This window comes from Archocentrus centrarchus, chromosome 23 (assembly GCF_007364275.1).
Source record: "Archocentrus centrarchus isolate MPI-CPG fArcCen1 chromosome 23, fArcCen1, whole genome shotgun sequence".
Classification (NCBI taxonomy): Eukaryota; Metazoa; Chordata; class Actinopteri; order Cichliformes; family Cichlidae; genus Archocentrus; species Archocentrus centrarchus.
The window spans coordinates 13330983-13346773 of NC_044368.1; the positions used below are offsets into that span (position 1 = coordinate 13330983).

The window sequence follows — 15791 nt, forward strand, 5'->3', positions numbered from 1 at the left end:
CTGAAAACAGACAGTATAGAAAAACGGGCAGAGCTGTCTCTTATTAAGAAAACTAAGATGTCTTGACATCTGCAGTAAAATGCTGAAGATGTTTTATCACTCTGCGGTGGCAAGGGTGCCTTTCTGTGCTGCAGTCTGCTGAGGTGGCAGCATCAGAAACAAGGATGCAAGGAGACTGGACAAACTAGTGAGGTGAAGTGGTGAAAAAAAGCACACTAAAGACGTTACAAGCCATCCTGAATAACTCTGATCACCCACTATATAACATGGAACAAAAAAAAAAACAACAACAACAGTGAGATCAACAAACAAGCATTGCAGTGTATTGCTAGTGATTCACGAATGGCGCACCATCCTGGAGAACTCCGCTATCCCACTGTGGTCAAGAGAGCCCTCGTGCTAATTTACGGTCAAGCCAGGCGCGCCTGAAATTTTGTTGCGCTTTTTTTGGAGAAAATACGGTACGAGTACCGAGCGACGCAGAAACACAGACGTCAGAAGAAGTCTTCTTATCCTGCAGTTCTGACCATTTTACAGCACAGTCCAGTAGAGACTTAGCTATATTGCAAATTATCCTTACACATACTCACATTATACATCATAAAAAATCCTACATGCACAGAATTTAGAGTAGAATTGCGTTCTTCGCCTACAATAAATCCACATGTAGTACAAGCTACCAATTTCTGTATGTGCTTGTGGTTATAACTGGTGTGTTAGAGTAACACATGTAAATTGTTTATTATGATTTCCTATCACATTCTAGCTTTGAGCATGTACTTTTAAGATTTCCATATCTGTTCCGACTGTTCAAGAATGTTAGTAACTTCATTGTTGACTGTTTTTTGGGGGGGCAAGGCCCTAATAACATATGAAGTACATATATGAAATGCAACTTTCCACATTACTTCCTCCTTATATGTATAGTACTATGAGGAGACAATTAACTTAGACTGACACATAATACACTTGTAGGTAAAAACATTCAGGCACCCGTAAAGAGTGATTATTTAGAGACTTTGTATTTATTTATTTTCGGAAACATACAGCAATATTACATGACAGTAATCATGTGCAGATTTGTGAGTCAGTCTGCATTGAAATCCATTAAAAAAGTTTCTGTCACATCTTCAGGAATTTGCGTGAGTTAAAAACCAAACAAAAAACAAAAACATTGTAATGTAAGGATGATCATGTATTATAATTTGTAATATAGCAAAACCTCCTGGTTGGTGCAGTAAAAATGGTCAGGCTGCAGGATAAGAAGACTTCTGCTGATGTGTTTCTGGGTCGCTCGGCACTCGTACCGTGTTTTTTGAAAGAAAAGCGCAACAAAATTCTAGGTGCGGCTGGTGTGACTTCGCGGCTGTTCCGGCGCAGTTAACCAGTCAGCAGTTGGGATTTTGGAGGACTGCACGGGACAAATACCCCCTGAAACGGACAAAATCACGGTAATGTAAATTAAACAAACATATTCAGGCAACGTTGAAGACATATCTCTAACTGAGATCGTGGGAATATGCGCAGTAGGACAGGCTCAATTATCACTTTGGAATATTTTTTCAACCACGAATAGACATCAAGAAAAAAAGCATCAGCTGATTGTTATTCAGCAGCTAAATGTTTGCTGGGAAGTGTTGGCAGCTTTTTTTTTTTTTGCGCCAATTTTTTCTTTTGGGAGATACCCCAGCAAACATTTCAGCGTTGAATAACGTTGGCTGCCAGTCTGCTGACGTTACCACAACGCCGGTTTGAGGTACGTCTTCCACAATACCTAGGCGTCATTGTTAGACTGTCTAGTAAGAGAAAGTTGGTGTAAAAGAATTACTTTCCACTATCTGTATTGATTTGAATAAAACAGAATAAACAAAGTTTTAAAAGTTGCTCAATAGGAGGCATCAGAAGACTCAAATAAACAAAGTGTTAAAAGTTGCTCAATAGGAGGCATCAGAAGACTCAAGAGCAGCTATATATTAAAATAGAAACAGACTGGACCCGGAAAGCTAAGGATACATACAGAACTAGGAAACACACAGCATGAGGGGACGACTTGACAAAGGACAAGGGGAAATGCAGACAATATAAACACACCAGGTAATGAGGGAAGAGGAAACAGGTGGATGCACAGCTGACAGAAATCACAGGGAACAAGACAAGGGAAGCAGAACTAAATACAAAACATGAGAGACAAGAGACTGACAAAACAAGAAATAACTGAACATGGAAACAGAAATGCAGACTTTACACAATACAGGAAGGCAGACACACTGAGGGAATCTGACCAACACAGACACACGAATGACCATAAGGACAACAGGGAGAACTAAACTGCAAAACAACTAAGAGCTGGGAACAAAACTGATTGTAAGAAATAAACGACACAAATAAATTAATCAACCCTTGAATAATGAAAAATAATTAAATTACCAAAATCCCAAAGTCCAAAAAACTCAAAACATTGGGTAACAAACCCAGGACCATGACAAATGGGTTTAATAACCTCTTTGCAATAATCTGATCTATATAATTTTGCTGTTGTACCGCAACCAGTTTTGACCAGGGAGAGGATGCTGGGGGTTCAACCATGTTTGCTGGGACGGTCTGAAATTCCCAAACTCTCATGCTGCCATTATAATGAACAGGAATAATGAATAGGATACCAATTCAGAGGTGCTGTCACAGACTAAAAGGTGATTGTGTCAGTGTGGTTTTGTACCCAACAGGTTAAAAAAAAATAAAAATAAATTACCTTTCTTATTTGTTAGAGCCCAAATTCAAAATTTGTCTACATTTTATTTTTCTTTATGTGATCCTCAACAGAAGCCACAACTCCAACACAGTGATTTAACTTCCATGTGGCCTGTGCCTATCATATTTCTCTGACTATATTAGGCCACATATGTTTCTCCATTCATTCATCCACTGAGCTCCATTCAGCTGTGGGCTCCATTTCAAACAAGGCCAAGTCATTATAACATATGATCTGAATGACTAAGCACCCAGAACAATCCCACATAGTCATATAGAAGTCAACAACAGCAGGATTACCGCGTGAACTCACTGTGGACTGACTCTGAGTCAGTGTGGTTTGTTCTGGTAGATTCGGTCCAGAGGGGGGTTTCCATCTTATGAGGTCACGGGGTCAGACAAGTGGTGTGCGATTCTCCGCTGACTGCCCTCCGTGTGAGATGGAAGTGACACTGTAAGAGGTCAAGGTCGGCAGCAGTGAGGGGTGAATACTGCGTGGTCTACACAGGATGGAAACAGTGTTGAGAGAGCTTTGGTATTACAAACTTTCCAAGTCTGACTGTGTGAACAAAGTGTCTGCCAGTTGGTGTATGTTTAGGGAAAAAGAGTGAAGCAAGTACTTCTGGGGTTCAGAGTGTGACTGCTATTTTTTTTTTTCAGTGAAACCAGTTTCCTTAATGAAAGGTTTTATTTTGGAATCGACAGTGTGTGTTGGCTCCAGTTTTATTCTCATATGATTGACATGTAGCAAAGTTGCTGACAATTTTGGTTCTAGCTTTAAAGAACGTGCATGTGTAAAGGTTTCCCACTCTGCTGTGGGAGGTGGACCATTTACATTAAGAGTAGGTGTAAATTTTACTCTCTTACTCTACTTCTTAACCTCTGCAGCTGCACACAGCAGCCTCCATCCCAAAACTGAAGCTCCGAGTAAACTTGCGAAATTTCCTGCCTTCATGCTGTGCTTAGACCTTAGCTAAATCAGACAGTCGGTCCTCATCTTCACAAATAACGGACCACTGAAGCTCAGCAGCAGCTCCCGTCTTGCTACTCAGCAAGCCCACCTTGCATACAAACTCTAAGCTTCTCTTGTTTTAGTAAAAGGGATTTTCTATGTGAAAACAGAGAGACAAGGCTGACCAAAATGGATATGTTGGCTGGCATCAAGAGTTGCAGGCTTCAGTTGAAGTAGAAGGTTAGCCCAGACAATCATCTCCCTCTCAGAGCAGGATAAAATGTTCCTATTAGGGACAAACATATTTCTATTTACTTTAAAGGATATCTCTAGTGATATTCCAACAATAAATTGATGCTACTAATGAGTATTTTCTAATTTCCCACCCTCTCACCATGTAAGATTCTTCTCAGTCACTGTTCTGTTTAGGATATGCAAATAAAAGTGAGCAATACAGACACTTAAAGGTGGTATTTGCTAAAATCCTTAAAGCCAGGCCAGATAGACTACTAACCTGTTGACTGAATATAGTCCAGTGGGGCAAAGTGCCATCTCTGTCAGCCAGAGATATTCATAACCACCACAAAGACATATCTTCATGTTCAGCTGCTTTCAGCAGTGCTGGTTTTTGATCTTTCTGAGTTAATTTCAATAGTTACTTCCTCCAAACCATGATGGTCTTAGACCACATTCCTACAAGACAGCTCAAAGACATCCTACCATTAATTAATGCTTCAATCTTAACTATGATCAGTCTAGTTTTATTAGTTGGCTATGTACCACAGGCTTTTAAGGTGGCAGTAATCAAACCATTACTTAAAAAGGCATCACATGACCCAACTGTCTTAGCTAATTATAGGACAGGGGTCAGCAACCCGCGGCATATCCAGGCTTAATCTGTGGCTCGCGGAAGTAAATTATAAGTATCCAATTGAAGTGCATTTTATTTTTGTCAGTTCGGTTTTTGTTGTAGTTTTAAATTGGAACATTATTGTGATCTTGAAATATTAAAATAAAATCATTTTATTTATCTATTTATTTATTTTCGTTTCTCAATATATGTGTGACTCGCGGTAGCCGCTACCAGCTTCCGCTAGTATTTGCGACTCTCACCGTTTTGTTTTCCGTGGAAACCGGGTTCAAATAGCTCTTTCCGGATTACAGGTTGCCGACCCCTGTTATAGGACAATCTCCAACCCTCCTTTTCTCTCAAAAATTCTTGAAAGAGTACCGTATTTTTCGGACTATAAGCCGCTACTTTTTTCCCACGTTTTGAACCATGCGGCTTATAGCCCGGTGCGGCGTTTCTGTGGATTTTTCTTTAACCACCAGGGGGCTCTTTAGCAGGATATGAATCATGGGACGTCAAAGTTGGAAATCAAAGAAGAAAGCGCCAACAAGTGCTAGCAGCAGGCACAAAAGAGATTTTTTTCAAACTCCCTCATCATGGAAACCACAAAAAGAACTTCCTATGATGCCGCTTTTAAGTTGAGGGCTATCGACCTGGCACTACAGGAGGGAAATAGAGCCGCTGCACGTAAGCTCGGCGTGAACGAATCAATGGTGAATTGACTTGTTATAACTCAAATTTGGGGTTGTCTGTCCCCCTCTGCTGAGTGCCGAGTAATTGTGGAAAACCAAGAGCGGCAGAGATACCAGCGGCTTATAGCCCGGTGCGGCTTATATATGTACGTTTCCAGTTTTTTCCAAAAAATTTGTAGGTGCGGCTTATAGTATGGTGCGCTCTATAGTCCGGAAAATACGGTAGTTGTAAAACAGCTAACTGATCATCTGAAGGTTTATTTGAAGAGTTTCAGTCAGGTTTCAGAATTCATCACAGCACAGAAACAGCATTAGTGAAGGTTACAAATGATCTTCTCATGGCCTCTGACATTGGACTCATCTCTGTGCTTGTTCTGTTAGACCTCAGTGCAGCTTTTGATACTGTTGACCATAACATTTTATTACAGAGATTGGAGCATGCTATAGGTGTTAAATGTACTGCGCTGCAGTGGTTTGAATCATATTTATCTCATAGACTCCAATTTGCTCCTGTAAATGGGGTCTTCATCACACATTAAGGTTAATTATGGAATTTCACAGGGTTCTGTGCTAGGACCAATTTTATTTACATTATACATGCTTCCCTTAGGTAGTATTACTAGAAAGCATTGTATACATTTTCATTGTTATGCAGATGATACCCAGCTTTATCTATCCATAAAGCAAGATGATACACATCAACTAGTTAAACTGCAGGAATGTCTTAGAGACATAAAGGCCTGGATGACCTCTAATTTCCTGCTTTTAAATTTAGATAAGACTGAAGTTCTTGTACTCTACCCTGCAGGTCTTAGAGGTGTGGTGTCTAGCCAGATACTCTGGATGGCGTTGCTTTGGCCTCCAGTAACACTGAGAAATCTTGGAGTCATTTTTGACCAGGATATGCCCTCCACTGCACATATATTGCATTTGCGCAATATTTCTAAAATTAGAAACATCTTCTCTCATGCATTTATTACTTCTAGACTGGACTATTGTAATTAATTATTATCAGGCTGTCCTAAAAGCTCTATGAAAAGCCTTCAACTGATTCAAAATGCTGCAGCTAGAGTACTGACAGGGACTAGAAAGAGAGAGTGTATTTGTCCCATATTGGCTTCTCTTCACTGGCTTCCTGTTAAAGCCAGAATAGAATTTAAAATTCTTCTTCTCACATAGAAGGTCTTGAATAATCAGGTCCCATCTTATCTCAAAGACCTTATAGTACCATATCACCCAAATAGAGCACTTTGCTCTCAGACACACTCTCTATTTTTAAGATTAGGCTTAAACGTTCCTTTTTGATAAAGCTTATAGTTAGGGCTGGATCAGCTGACTCTGAACCCTCTCTTAGTTATACTGCAATAGGTCTAGGCTGCTGGAGGCTGCCCATGATGCACTGAATATTTCTTTTCATTACCCTCTTTGTACTCTGTTTATGCTCCACTCTGCATTTAATGATTAGTTATTATTAATCTCTGGCTCTCTTCCACAGCATGTCTTTTGTCCTGTCTCTTTACTCTCAGCCTCAACCGGTCGTGCAGATGGCTGCCCCTCCCTGAGCCTGGTTCTGCTGGAGTTTTTCCTTCCCACTGTTATAGGGGGCTGTTTTGACTGTTGGGTTTTCTCCGTAATTATTGTAGGGTCTTTACAAAACAATATAAAGCACTTTGAGGTGACTGTTTGTTGTGATTTGGCACTATATAAGTACAACTGAATTTAATTGAAATAGAACTGAATTTGGTACTACTCCAAAACACTTTAACTTTCTTGGAGTTCACCCAAAGCTTATTCCTCACTGCACAGCCCCACTCACTCAGACCTTATTATAGCAACTTGGTCTTCATGACTGATATCCCAACCTTTTTAATGTCTGAATTTTTCACTTTTATAAATAAAGAAGTAATGTTCAGGTCACCTTGTAATGCTGCACATGACCTGGGTTTGCAGATACAGGAAGCCTAAAAAAAGAACGCTGATCCTGCCACAGATGTAAAGTTGGTAACCTCGTCATCTTCACCCCTTAGGAGACAGTGTTGTATTGCATTTTGGAACAGCAAAATTAGCTTGAGATATAAGTCTAGTGTTTTAAGCAACAAGATGCTCTTAAGGTCAAATGGACCTGGATGCCTGACCGGGAGGTTATCCAATTCCTTTAATTTCTTACACATAATGCATAATCTTATAATATCACCATGGTTTTACTTACATTGTTCTTTTCCGTCCTGGATGGTAATAAATCATAAAAGCTCTGCTTGGCTTTCTTTGACAAAAGGAAAAATAATTTTCTATATTAAGAATGTCATCTAAAATATGGATTTAAAAATTGTTTTAAACCTGCATATTATTTTGACCACCTACACTGCAAGTCTTTGGTACCGTCCATGAAATTCACAGGAGCATACTGGATAAACGTCACAGTTCTGGTTACGTGAAAGGCTGAAAACAGGAACTGTTTTCCTTAGGTATGTCTCCATCCGTCCTCATTATACTACAATGAAACACTGCAATTTCTCAATAGAGAGGATGTCCAATAGTCCTAAAATTATTCAGTTAATTGTGAGGATGAAAGAGGGCAGAAATTCCCACAGAATCTATTTGAATACAGTGACACCCCACTACCAAAGTGTATGTACAGCTAGACAGAACCTGATCTTTAATGAGGATCATCAAGGATCAGGTTCCTTGTTGATATGTTGCTGGAGGCCCTATTACAAGTCAGTAATGGTTACTAAGATACTTGAAATGCCCCCAGAGACTCTCAGTGGCTGATCACACTTCATTCTCTTGGTGCAGATCTAAAGTATGCTTCCAACACTTCCAACAGGATCACTATCCTGTTTCATGATCCAATTTTGGCCAAGCTTTAGCTTTTGGACAGATGGCCTCACATTGCGACTGCACGGTGCCCAGGTCGCATGGCTGCAAAACAAGCCCAAATCATCTTGTCTGCACCACTGTGCTTGACAGCTGGTATGAGTTGTTTGAGCTGATATTCTGTTTGGCTTTCTTCAAACGTGATGCTGTACTTTAAGGCCACTTTGGTCTCACCTGTCCAAAGGACATTGCTTCAGAAGTCTTGTGGTTTGTTCAGATCTAACTTAAACCTAAGCCATTCTGCTACATTGTTTTTAAGAGTGAAGAGGCTTTCTCCTGGCAGCCCTTCCATACAAGCCATTCTTATTCAGTCTTTTTCTAATTGTGCTGTCATGAACTTTAACATTTAACATGCTAACCGAGGCCTGTAGAGTCTGAGATGTAGCTCTTAGGTTTTATGCAGTTTCTCTGAGCATTGCATGGTCTGATCTTAGGGTGAATTTGTTGGGATGTTCGCTCCTGGGAATGCTACCAATGAAGTGGTACAATATGGGCCTGCATGATATATGCATGTGATCAGGGATGAATTCTCAGACAATGGGTCTTGGGCACAGTCATCACACCTCTCCTACAATCTAGTAAGACACTCACTGAATGTGTTACTGTTTTTCACTTGTACTAGTTTTAAGTGTTGCATATACATTTACATATTCAATTCAATTTTATTTATATAGCGCCAAATCACAACAAACAGTCGCCTCAAGGCGCTTTGTATTGCGGGTAAAGACCCTACAATAATACAGAGAAAACCCAACAGTCAAAAATGACCCCCTATGAGCAGCACTTGGTGACAATTTCTTCCTTTTAACAGGAAGAAACCTCCAGCAGAAGCAGGCTCAGGGAGGGGCAGCCATCTGCCGCGACCGGTTGGGCTGAGGGGAGAGAAAGACATGCTGTGGAAGAGAGCCAGAGATTAATATCAATTAATGATTAAATGCAGAGTGGAGTATAAACAAAGTAAATAAGGTGAATGAAAAGAAACATGGAACCCTCCAGCAGACTAGGCCTATAGCAGAATAACTAAGGGATGGTTCAGGGTCACCTGATCCAGCCCTAACTATAAGCTTGATCAAAAAGGAAAGTTTTAAGCCTAATCTTAAAAATAGAGAGGGTGTCTGTCTCCCGAATTCAAGCTGGAAGCTGGTTCCACAGAAGAGGGGCCTGAAAGCTGAAGGCTCTGCCTCCCATTCTACTCTTAAGTATCCTAGGAACCACAAGTAAGCCAGCAGTCTGAGAGCGAAGTGCTCTGTTGGGGTGATATGGGACTATAAGGTCTTTGAGATAAGATGGGGCCTGATTATTCGAGACCTTGTATGTGAGGAGAAGGATTTTAAATTCTAGCATGTAGAAAGTTACCTGATCCCCTTTCCTCCATGAATATTTTGTAATGAAACCATTTATGTTTTCTGTGTTTGATTATGAATAAAATATGGGTTTACAAATCATTACATTGTTTTGATTCATGTTTTTCACAGCAACATTTGTAATGTATTGTTTAGGGGAATGATTAACATTAAATACAGGTGGTATCTATTTTGTTTAAACATGAAAAATCATTGGTATGGACCTTTTAAGTCCAAACCAGGAATAAATTCCTTAAAATCCTTTACTATAGACCAAGGATCGGCAACCGGAATCCGGAAAGAGCCATTTGAACCCGTTTTCCACGGAAAACAAAACCGTGAGAGCCGCAAATAGTAGCGGAATATATGCCACTTGCGGTCCCTCTACCGGACCGCAAGTGGCATATATTGAGAAACTAAAATAAATAAAATGATTTTATTTTAATATTTTAAGATCACAATAATGTTCCAATTTAAAACTACAACAAAAACTGAACTGACAAAAATAAAATGCACTTCAACTGGATACTTATAATTTACTTCCTCGAGCCGCAGATTAAGCCTGGATGAGCCGCGGGTTGCTCACCCCTGCTATAGACCAACATTTGCAGCCAGTACACACTTTTAACAAACAAAGCAATTTAAGGTTACAAATATAAATCTATACAGCTAGAATTGGATATTGCTAGTTATAAAATTGCTGGATATTGATAGTGTAGACGCCACCACGGCTAAAGGGTCCACCATAGGTGGATTAGCAGGATCACAACAATTATCAATCTATCCATCCACCCACTGCTGTGTGCAACTTCTTTTGTACAAATGTGAACCTGAAGACATCATGGACATAATGCTTGCAAAACACATAAGTAACTTACATTATCAGAGGAAATGTTCACATAAGAGACTCCAGTAGGTAGAGGCAGAGAGGTCCACTGTGATTGTTTTCAGTGGATCAGGAAAACCCCCCCCCCCCCCCCCCCCCCAATCCATGACTAGTATGGACATTGATAGTTACATGTGATTTTGTGTATAATTTTGTCTTTTATTTTAAACCCCTTTATGGTGTCCGATCAACACAGACACTAAAATGGCAACAAACTGGCTAGGACTGCTGTCCATAGGAGTGTTTTACATCATCATACTGGGCACAGGGATCTGGGCATCCAGGAAGTCCAAACGTGAAGAGAAGAAGTGCTCTGGCACCTGCAGCGAAGTGACAATGGTGGGAGGGCGGAACCTAAGCGTATGCGTCAGCGTGTTTACGATGACAGGTAAAATAACAACAATCTAGATAATATTAACACCATATATATCAACAGAGCCTCAGACGCTTCAATTTGATTGAATTACATTTCATCAATTTACAGAAAGGTTGGATTACCCATTTTCCCCCACTCACTGTGTGTATATGTCTCTTGATGTTTTGCAGCCACATGGGTGGGAGGAGGTTATATCTTGGGTAATGCTGAAATTGTCTACAATCCAACAAAGGGGTTGGTGTGGGCAATCGGACCTATTGCATTCGTCATGAACCTCATTATAGGTGAGTTAGGACAAATGGAACTGCATCAAATGTGGTGATAAACAGTGGAAATTTGCACCACTTCCACAAGCAGATTGGAAACATTTGGACATGGATAAACTGCTACATTGTTTGCATACAGTGGATTGAAAGAGCAGGAATGTTTTGTCTACATCAATAGAATTTTCTTTAGATCAGGTTCACCATTTTGACACACTGGAGGAGACCTGCACTGCAGATGCACAAACTTCTACAGTGAGAGTTTTTTTTTTAAAAATGGCAGCGGTACTAGGAGTGGTCCAAAGGTGCACAACCCCCCCCCAAAAGTATAAATGTTATAAAACGTTAGGGTTAACTATGTTTTTGTGTTGATTACTATTTTTAGGCTCTTTGTGGTTAGGGTTTGGCACAAAATGATACAGAAAGTGTCAAATTTCCATTTGTGCATCTGCAGGTGGACTCTTCTTTATAAAACCCATTCACTCGAAGAACTACGTGACCCTCATGGACCCATTTCAAGAGAAATATGGCCAAACTGTAGGTGCTGTTCTGTTCATTCCTGCACTCCTAGGGGATATTTTGTGGGTAGCATGCATTCTTGGTGCGCTGGGTAAGTCAGAATCAAAGACTTCAGTTTTGTTGTAAATAAGTAACAAATGTTGTATGATTGAGTCACTTTAATGGTTTCGCATTAAAACGGCAGTGGTAGCACTTGTAAGTAAGTGGACAGAGCGTGACACATGTACAGTGCTGTACAAAAGTCTTGAGCCACCCCTCATTTCTCTACATTCAGCTTCCAATGAGAAATGCTTGTAATTTTTTAGTGATTTTCTTTGGACGCTGGCTTCTTTATCACTTATTTTTAGTATTTGTACCTGACCATTTTCAGAGGGATTTTTTTTTCCATGGTTAACCACTTCACACTGACCTATAAATCATTCAAACAAAAAAAAAAAAAAATGCACCTAACTCAAGGGATGAACCAGTGTTGTGTCTACACACAACAGACAACTTAGCAAAGAATTCATTTTAAATTGTATCGTTAGATACTTTTGTTAGTACCAGCATTTTCCCCATTTCTTTAATTGAATCTATGAAAAATGACCAAGATAACACAGTTTGACAGGCATAAAATTGTAATTTTGCACCAACAAGGTGATTCCCAAAAAGCCATTGGAAAAACTTGGCATATCTCAGCATTGTGTGCAGCGTGACCTCGACTGAAAATCAGTGGCAACATTTCTGATGGAAGGATGGAAAAAAAATAAATTTTTGCTTTGAATCATCATCATCTACATGTACAGAGGGGGTAAAGAGGTGACTCACAACAGTGAGTGTCTGCAGACATCTGTAAATTTGTTAGTCATGGATTCACCTTCCCAGAGCCTGGAGCCTAGACCTCAACATTATTGAAGCAGTGTGGAGTCATCTTGACAGAGAACAGTAAAAAAGACAGTCAACATCCAAAGAAGAGCTTTGAATGTCATTCAAGAAGCCTGGAGAACTATTCTTGAAGACTACTTAAAGAAATTACAAGAAAGCTGCTGAAGAGTGTTGAGGCTGCGTTGAAGAATGAAGGTGGTCACACCAATATCAAGTTCATTAGAATTGTACAAACCCTGTTTTTGTTTTTTTGTATTTACATGTTTGCTTGTACATGTTTCAGTAATTTGCTGCACCTATTTTTCCATTTTCCCAGCAAAATATAAAGAAATGAAGGGTGCCTCAAGATTTTTCTGCATGGTGGATGGTGCTAAAACAATCATTTTACAAATACAGTGAAAACAATAGTTAAAAAATGACATACATCTTAGAGCAGGGATCCTCAAATCCAGGCCTCGAGGTCTGGTGTCCTGCAGGCTTTAGATGTGTCTCTGCTTCAACACAACTGAGTCAAATATAGAAGTCATTAGCAGGACTCTGGAGAACTTGACTGCATACAGAGGAGGTAATTCAGCCATTTGATTCAGGTGTGTTGGATCAGGGACACATCTAAAACCTGCAGGACACCGGACCTCAAGGCCTGGATTTGAGGATCCCTGTTTTAGAGTTTCACAATGCTGAATGTACTGAATGTATGTCTGTGGTTCTAGGTGGCACAGTAAGTGTGGTCATGGATATACATCCTTCGATGTCTGTGGGAATATCTGCAGCTGTGGCAGTCCTTTACACATTAATGGGAGGATTGTACTCTGTGGCTTACACTGATGTCATCCAGCTCAGCTTCATGCTTATTGGTTTGGTAGGCACTTCTTTTGTTTTGTTTTTTTAAGTTAATGGCATTCACATTCTTACACAAGATCAAAATTTAATTTCTGATCCTTTGGTTTATGCCCAAAGACAATCTTTACTACAGAACATGAAGCACTGATCCATTTCCTCCTGATTTCAGTGGCTGTGTGTGCCCTTCATTTTGATAAGTCCCCACTCTGCTAACTTCACGATTGCTGCAGTATCCAAGCTTCACCAGGAACCTTGGATTGGCAAGCTGGAGCTGGAAGACATAGGTTGCTGGATCGATGAATTGCTGCTACTGGTAAGGGGCAACTTCAACATTCCACCTTAATACCTTCAGTGGGAAATAAGACAACAGAGACTACTCTGTGATAACATAAACTCCATTATGTTAAAGGGTCCATGTTCTAAAGAACATGGACTATGAACTAGTTGGCACTAATTTTATCCATCCTACAAAAATTACATTACTAATTTCGATAAAGCATACCTGTTTTTTTTTTTTCCTTTTCAAGGGCATTGGAGGAATCTGCTACCAGGCTTTCTATCAGAGAGTCTTATCCATAGCCACTCACACCAAAGCTAGGACCACCTGCTTTGCTGCAGCAGCATTATGCCCAATTCTTGGCATCCCGTCACTCATCATTGGGGCAGTGGCAGCATCTACCAGTACTTAGTCATGTCCATCTTCTCATTGTCTTCAGCATCACTGTCAGTCTTGGAATAAGCATCTCTTTTTTTGCTAAAAGCAAAACCATAAGACAGTAACAGCTACAGGGAGTGGCTGAAATGAGCCTGCTATATTTGAACTCTGTAAAAACTGAACACGGAAATATTGTCTTTGGTCATGGTGTTGAATTACTAGACTTTTTGAATAACAGACACTATGTTTAATTTAATCGTGTTTTCAGATTGGAACCAGACCACGTATGGGTCACCCAGTCCATACGAAGAGGGCAAAGCTGGCATGATCTTGCCAATTGCCCTTCAGCATCTTTGTCCCTTCTACATCTCAGTGATTGGTGTAGGAGCACTTGCCGCGGCTGTGATGTCATCAGCTGACTCTGCACTTTTGTCTTCCTCCTCTTACCTGGGCCGAAACATCTTCAAGAATGTGATTTACAAACAGGTGGCTATCAATTTTTAACATCATCACTACTTGTATTATGGTTTAATTAAAGAAAGCTGTGCCGAATCAATATCTAAATGAATTTATTGCCAGAGCTTACATCTTACAAATGATCTTTATGTGAGCAATCTTTTTTGAACATGGTCCCTGACTATTAGATGATGGGATAAATATGTAATGCTTAAGTTGCTCATTTTTTAGAGCATAAAAAAAAAACAAAACTTTAAGATTTGTTTTAATGCAACATGATTTTTTTTTACATTTTCTCTATTTTAGGCATCAGAAAAATCTATTGTTGTGGTGATTAAGGTGTCGGTTGTCCTGTGCGGACTGATGGGAGCAGGCCTGGCCATGATATCAAGGTCTGTTCACCTGTTCTGGATCATCAGTGCAGACGTCTTGTATTCGATGATGACTCCCCAGGTGATATGCATGTTCTTCTTACCCCAGCGGGTGAACAAGTATGGAGCCTGCTCTGGTTTTGTTTTGGGTCTACTACTGAGAACGCTGGTTGGGGAACCTCTGATAGGCCTTCCTGACGTGCTGCCACTGCCGTGGGACAAGATCCAGGAGGAAGGCCGATATCGCTTGTTTCCTTTTCGCACTGGTATTATGCTCATCAACACTGGAATCATTTTACTAATATCACAACTCACTCAGAGGCTGTCACTCAGGGAGAAGAGCTTTCTGAAAAGTAATCCTAAAACAGACTGCAACATACATTATGTGGCAGCAGTCAAGTCAGATGTAGAGGACAATGAGACACTCAGTGAAGAATAGCCACACTAATCCTCTGAAAGCACTAAAAGGAACATTTTTGTGAGGGAATTTTCAGTGCAGGAAATGTGAATGAGAGTTAAACGGGCGTCTTAAATAAATCCTTTGGGGCGCCTGGGTGGCTTAGTGGTGAAGCTGGTGACCAAATACACACGCCGTGTTGCGGTGTGGGTGGCATGGGTTCGCGTCCTGGCCCGTTGCCAATCTGCCCCGCGTGTCCTCCCCTGTATCTTTCCCCCATTTCCTGTCTCTCTCCACCGTCAATAAAGGCCGCTGTGGCCAAAAATGCAAAAAAAAAAAAAAAAATCCTTTGGGGGCCTAAGAATGAGCTGTGTTTCACATTTTTTAAATTACTGTTACAACTTAATGCTTCAAATCATATGGACTGAAAAAAAAAAATTCTTCATAAAATTTGGTTGGGTGTTCTGTATTCCTTTGTGTTGTTTTCCTTTAAGGCATCTCACACATGCTGAGACACTGCATTGTTTAGGGAAGTAAAAGCAGCAGCATCTGCCCAGCGGATCAGTCCTCGGACCAGAGATGCGAAGCCTTACCAAACCAGCAGATACGATGTGCTGCTTCTTATGAACATAAACAAAACTAAGGCCAATTTCTTATTAAATGACATTTTTATTTTTTTTTATATTTTAGTTTTACTCTTAA

At 40.3% G+C, this 15791-nt stretch overlaps 1 protein-coding gene across 1 annotated transcript; it reads left to right on the forward strand.

Moving 5' to 3' along the window:
* The first annotated feature begins 1401 nt into the window (after positions 1–1401).
* On the forward strand, positions 1402–14931 carry LOC115773641 (high-affinity choline transporter 1-like). Its single transcript, XM_030720489.1, has 10 exons — positions 1402–1451; positions 10545–10736; positions 10895–11008; positions 11442–11597; positions 13081–13229; positions 13380–13523; positions 13738–13891; positions 14134–14351; positions 14628–14713; positions 14802–14931. Exons 2-10 carry the CDS (start codon positions 10553–10555, stop codon positions 14806–14808), a joined length of 1212 nt encoding a protein of 403 aa, XP_030576349.1. The 5' UTR covers positions 1402–1451; positions 10545–10552; the 3' UTR covers positions 14809–14931.
* The last annotated feature ends 860 nt before the right edge of the window (positions 14932–15791 follow it).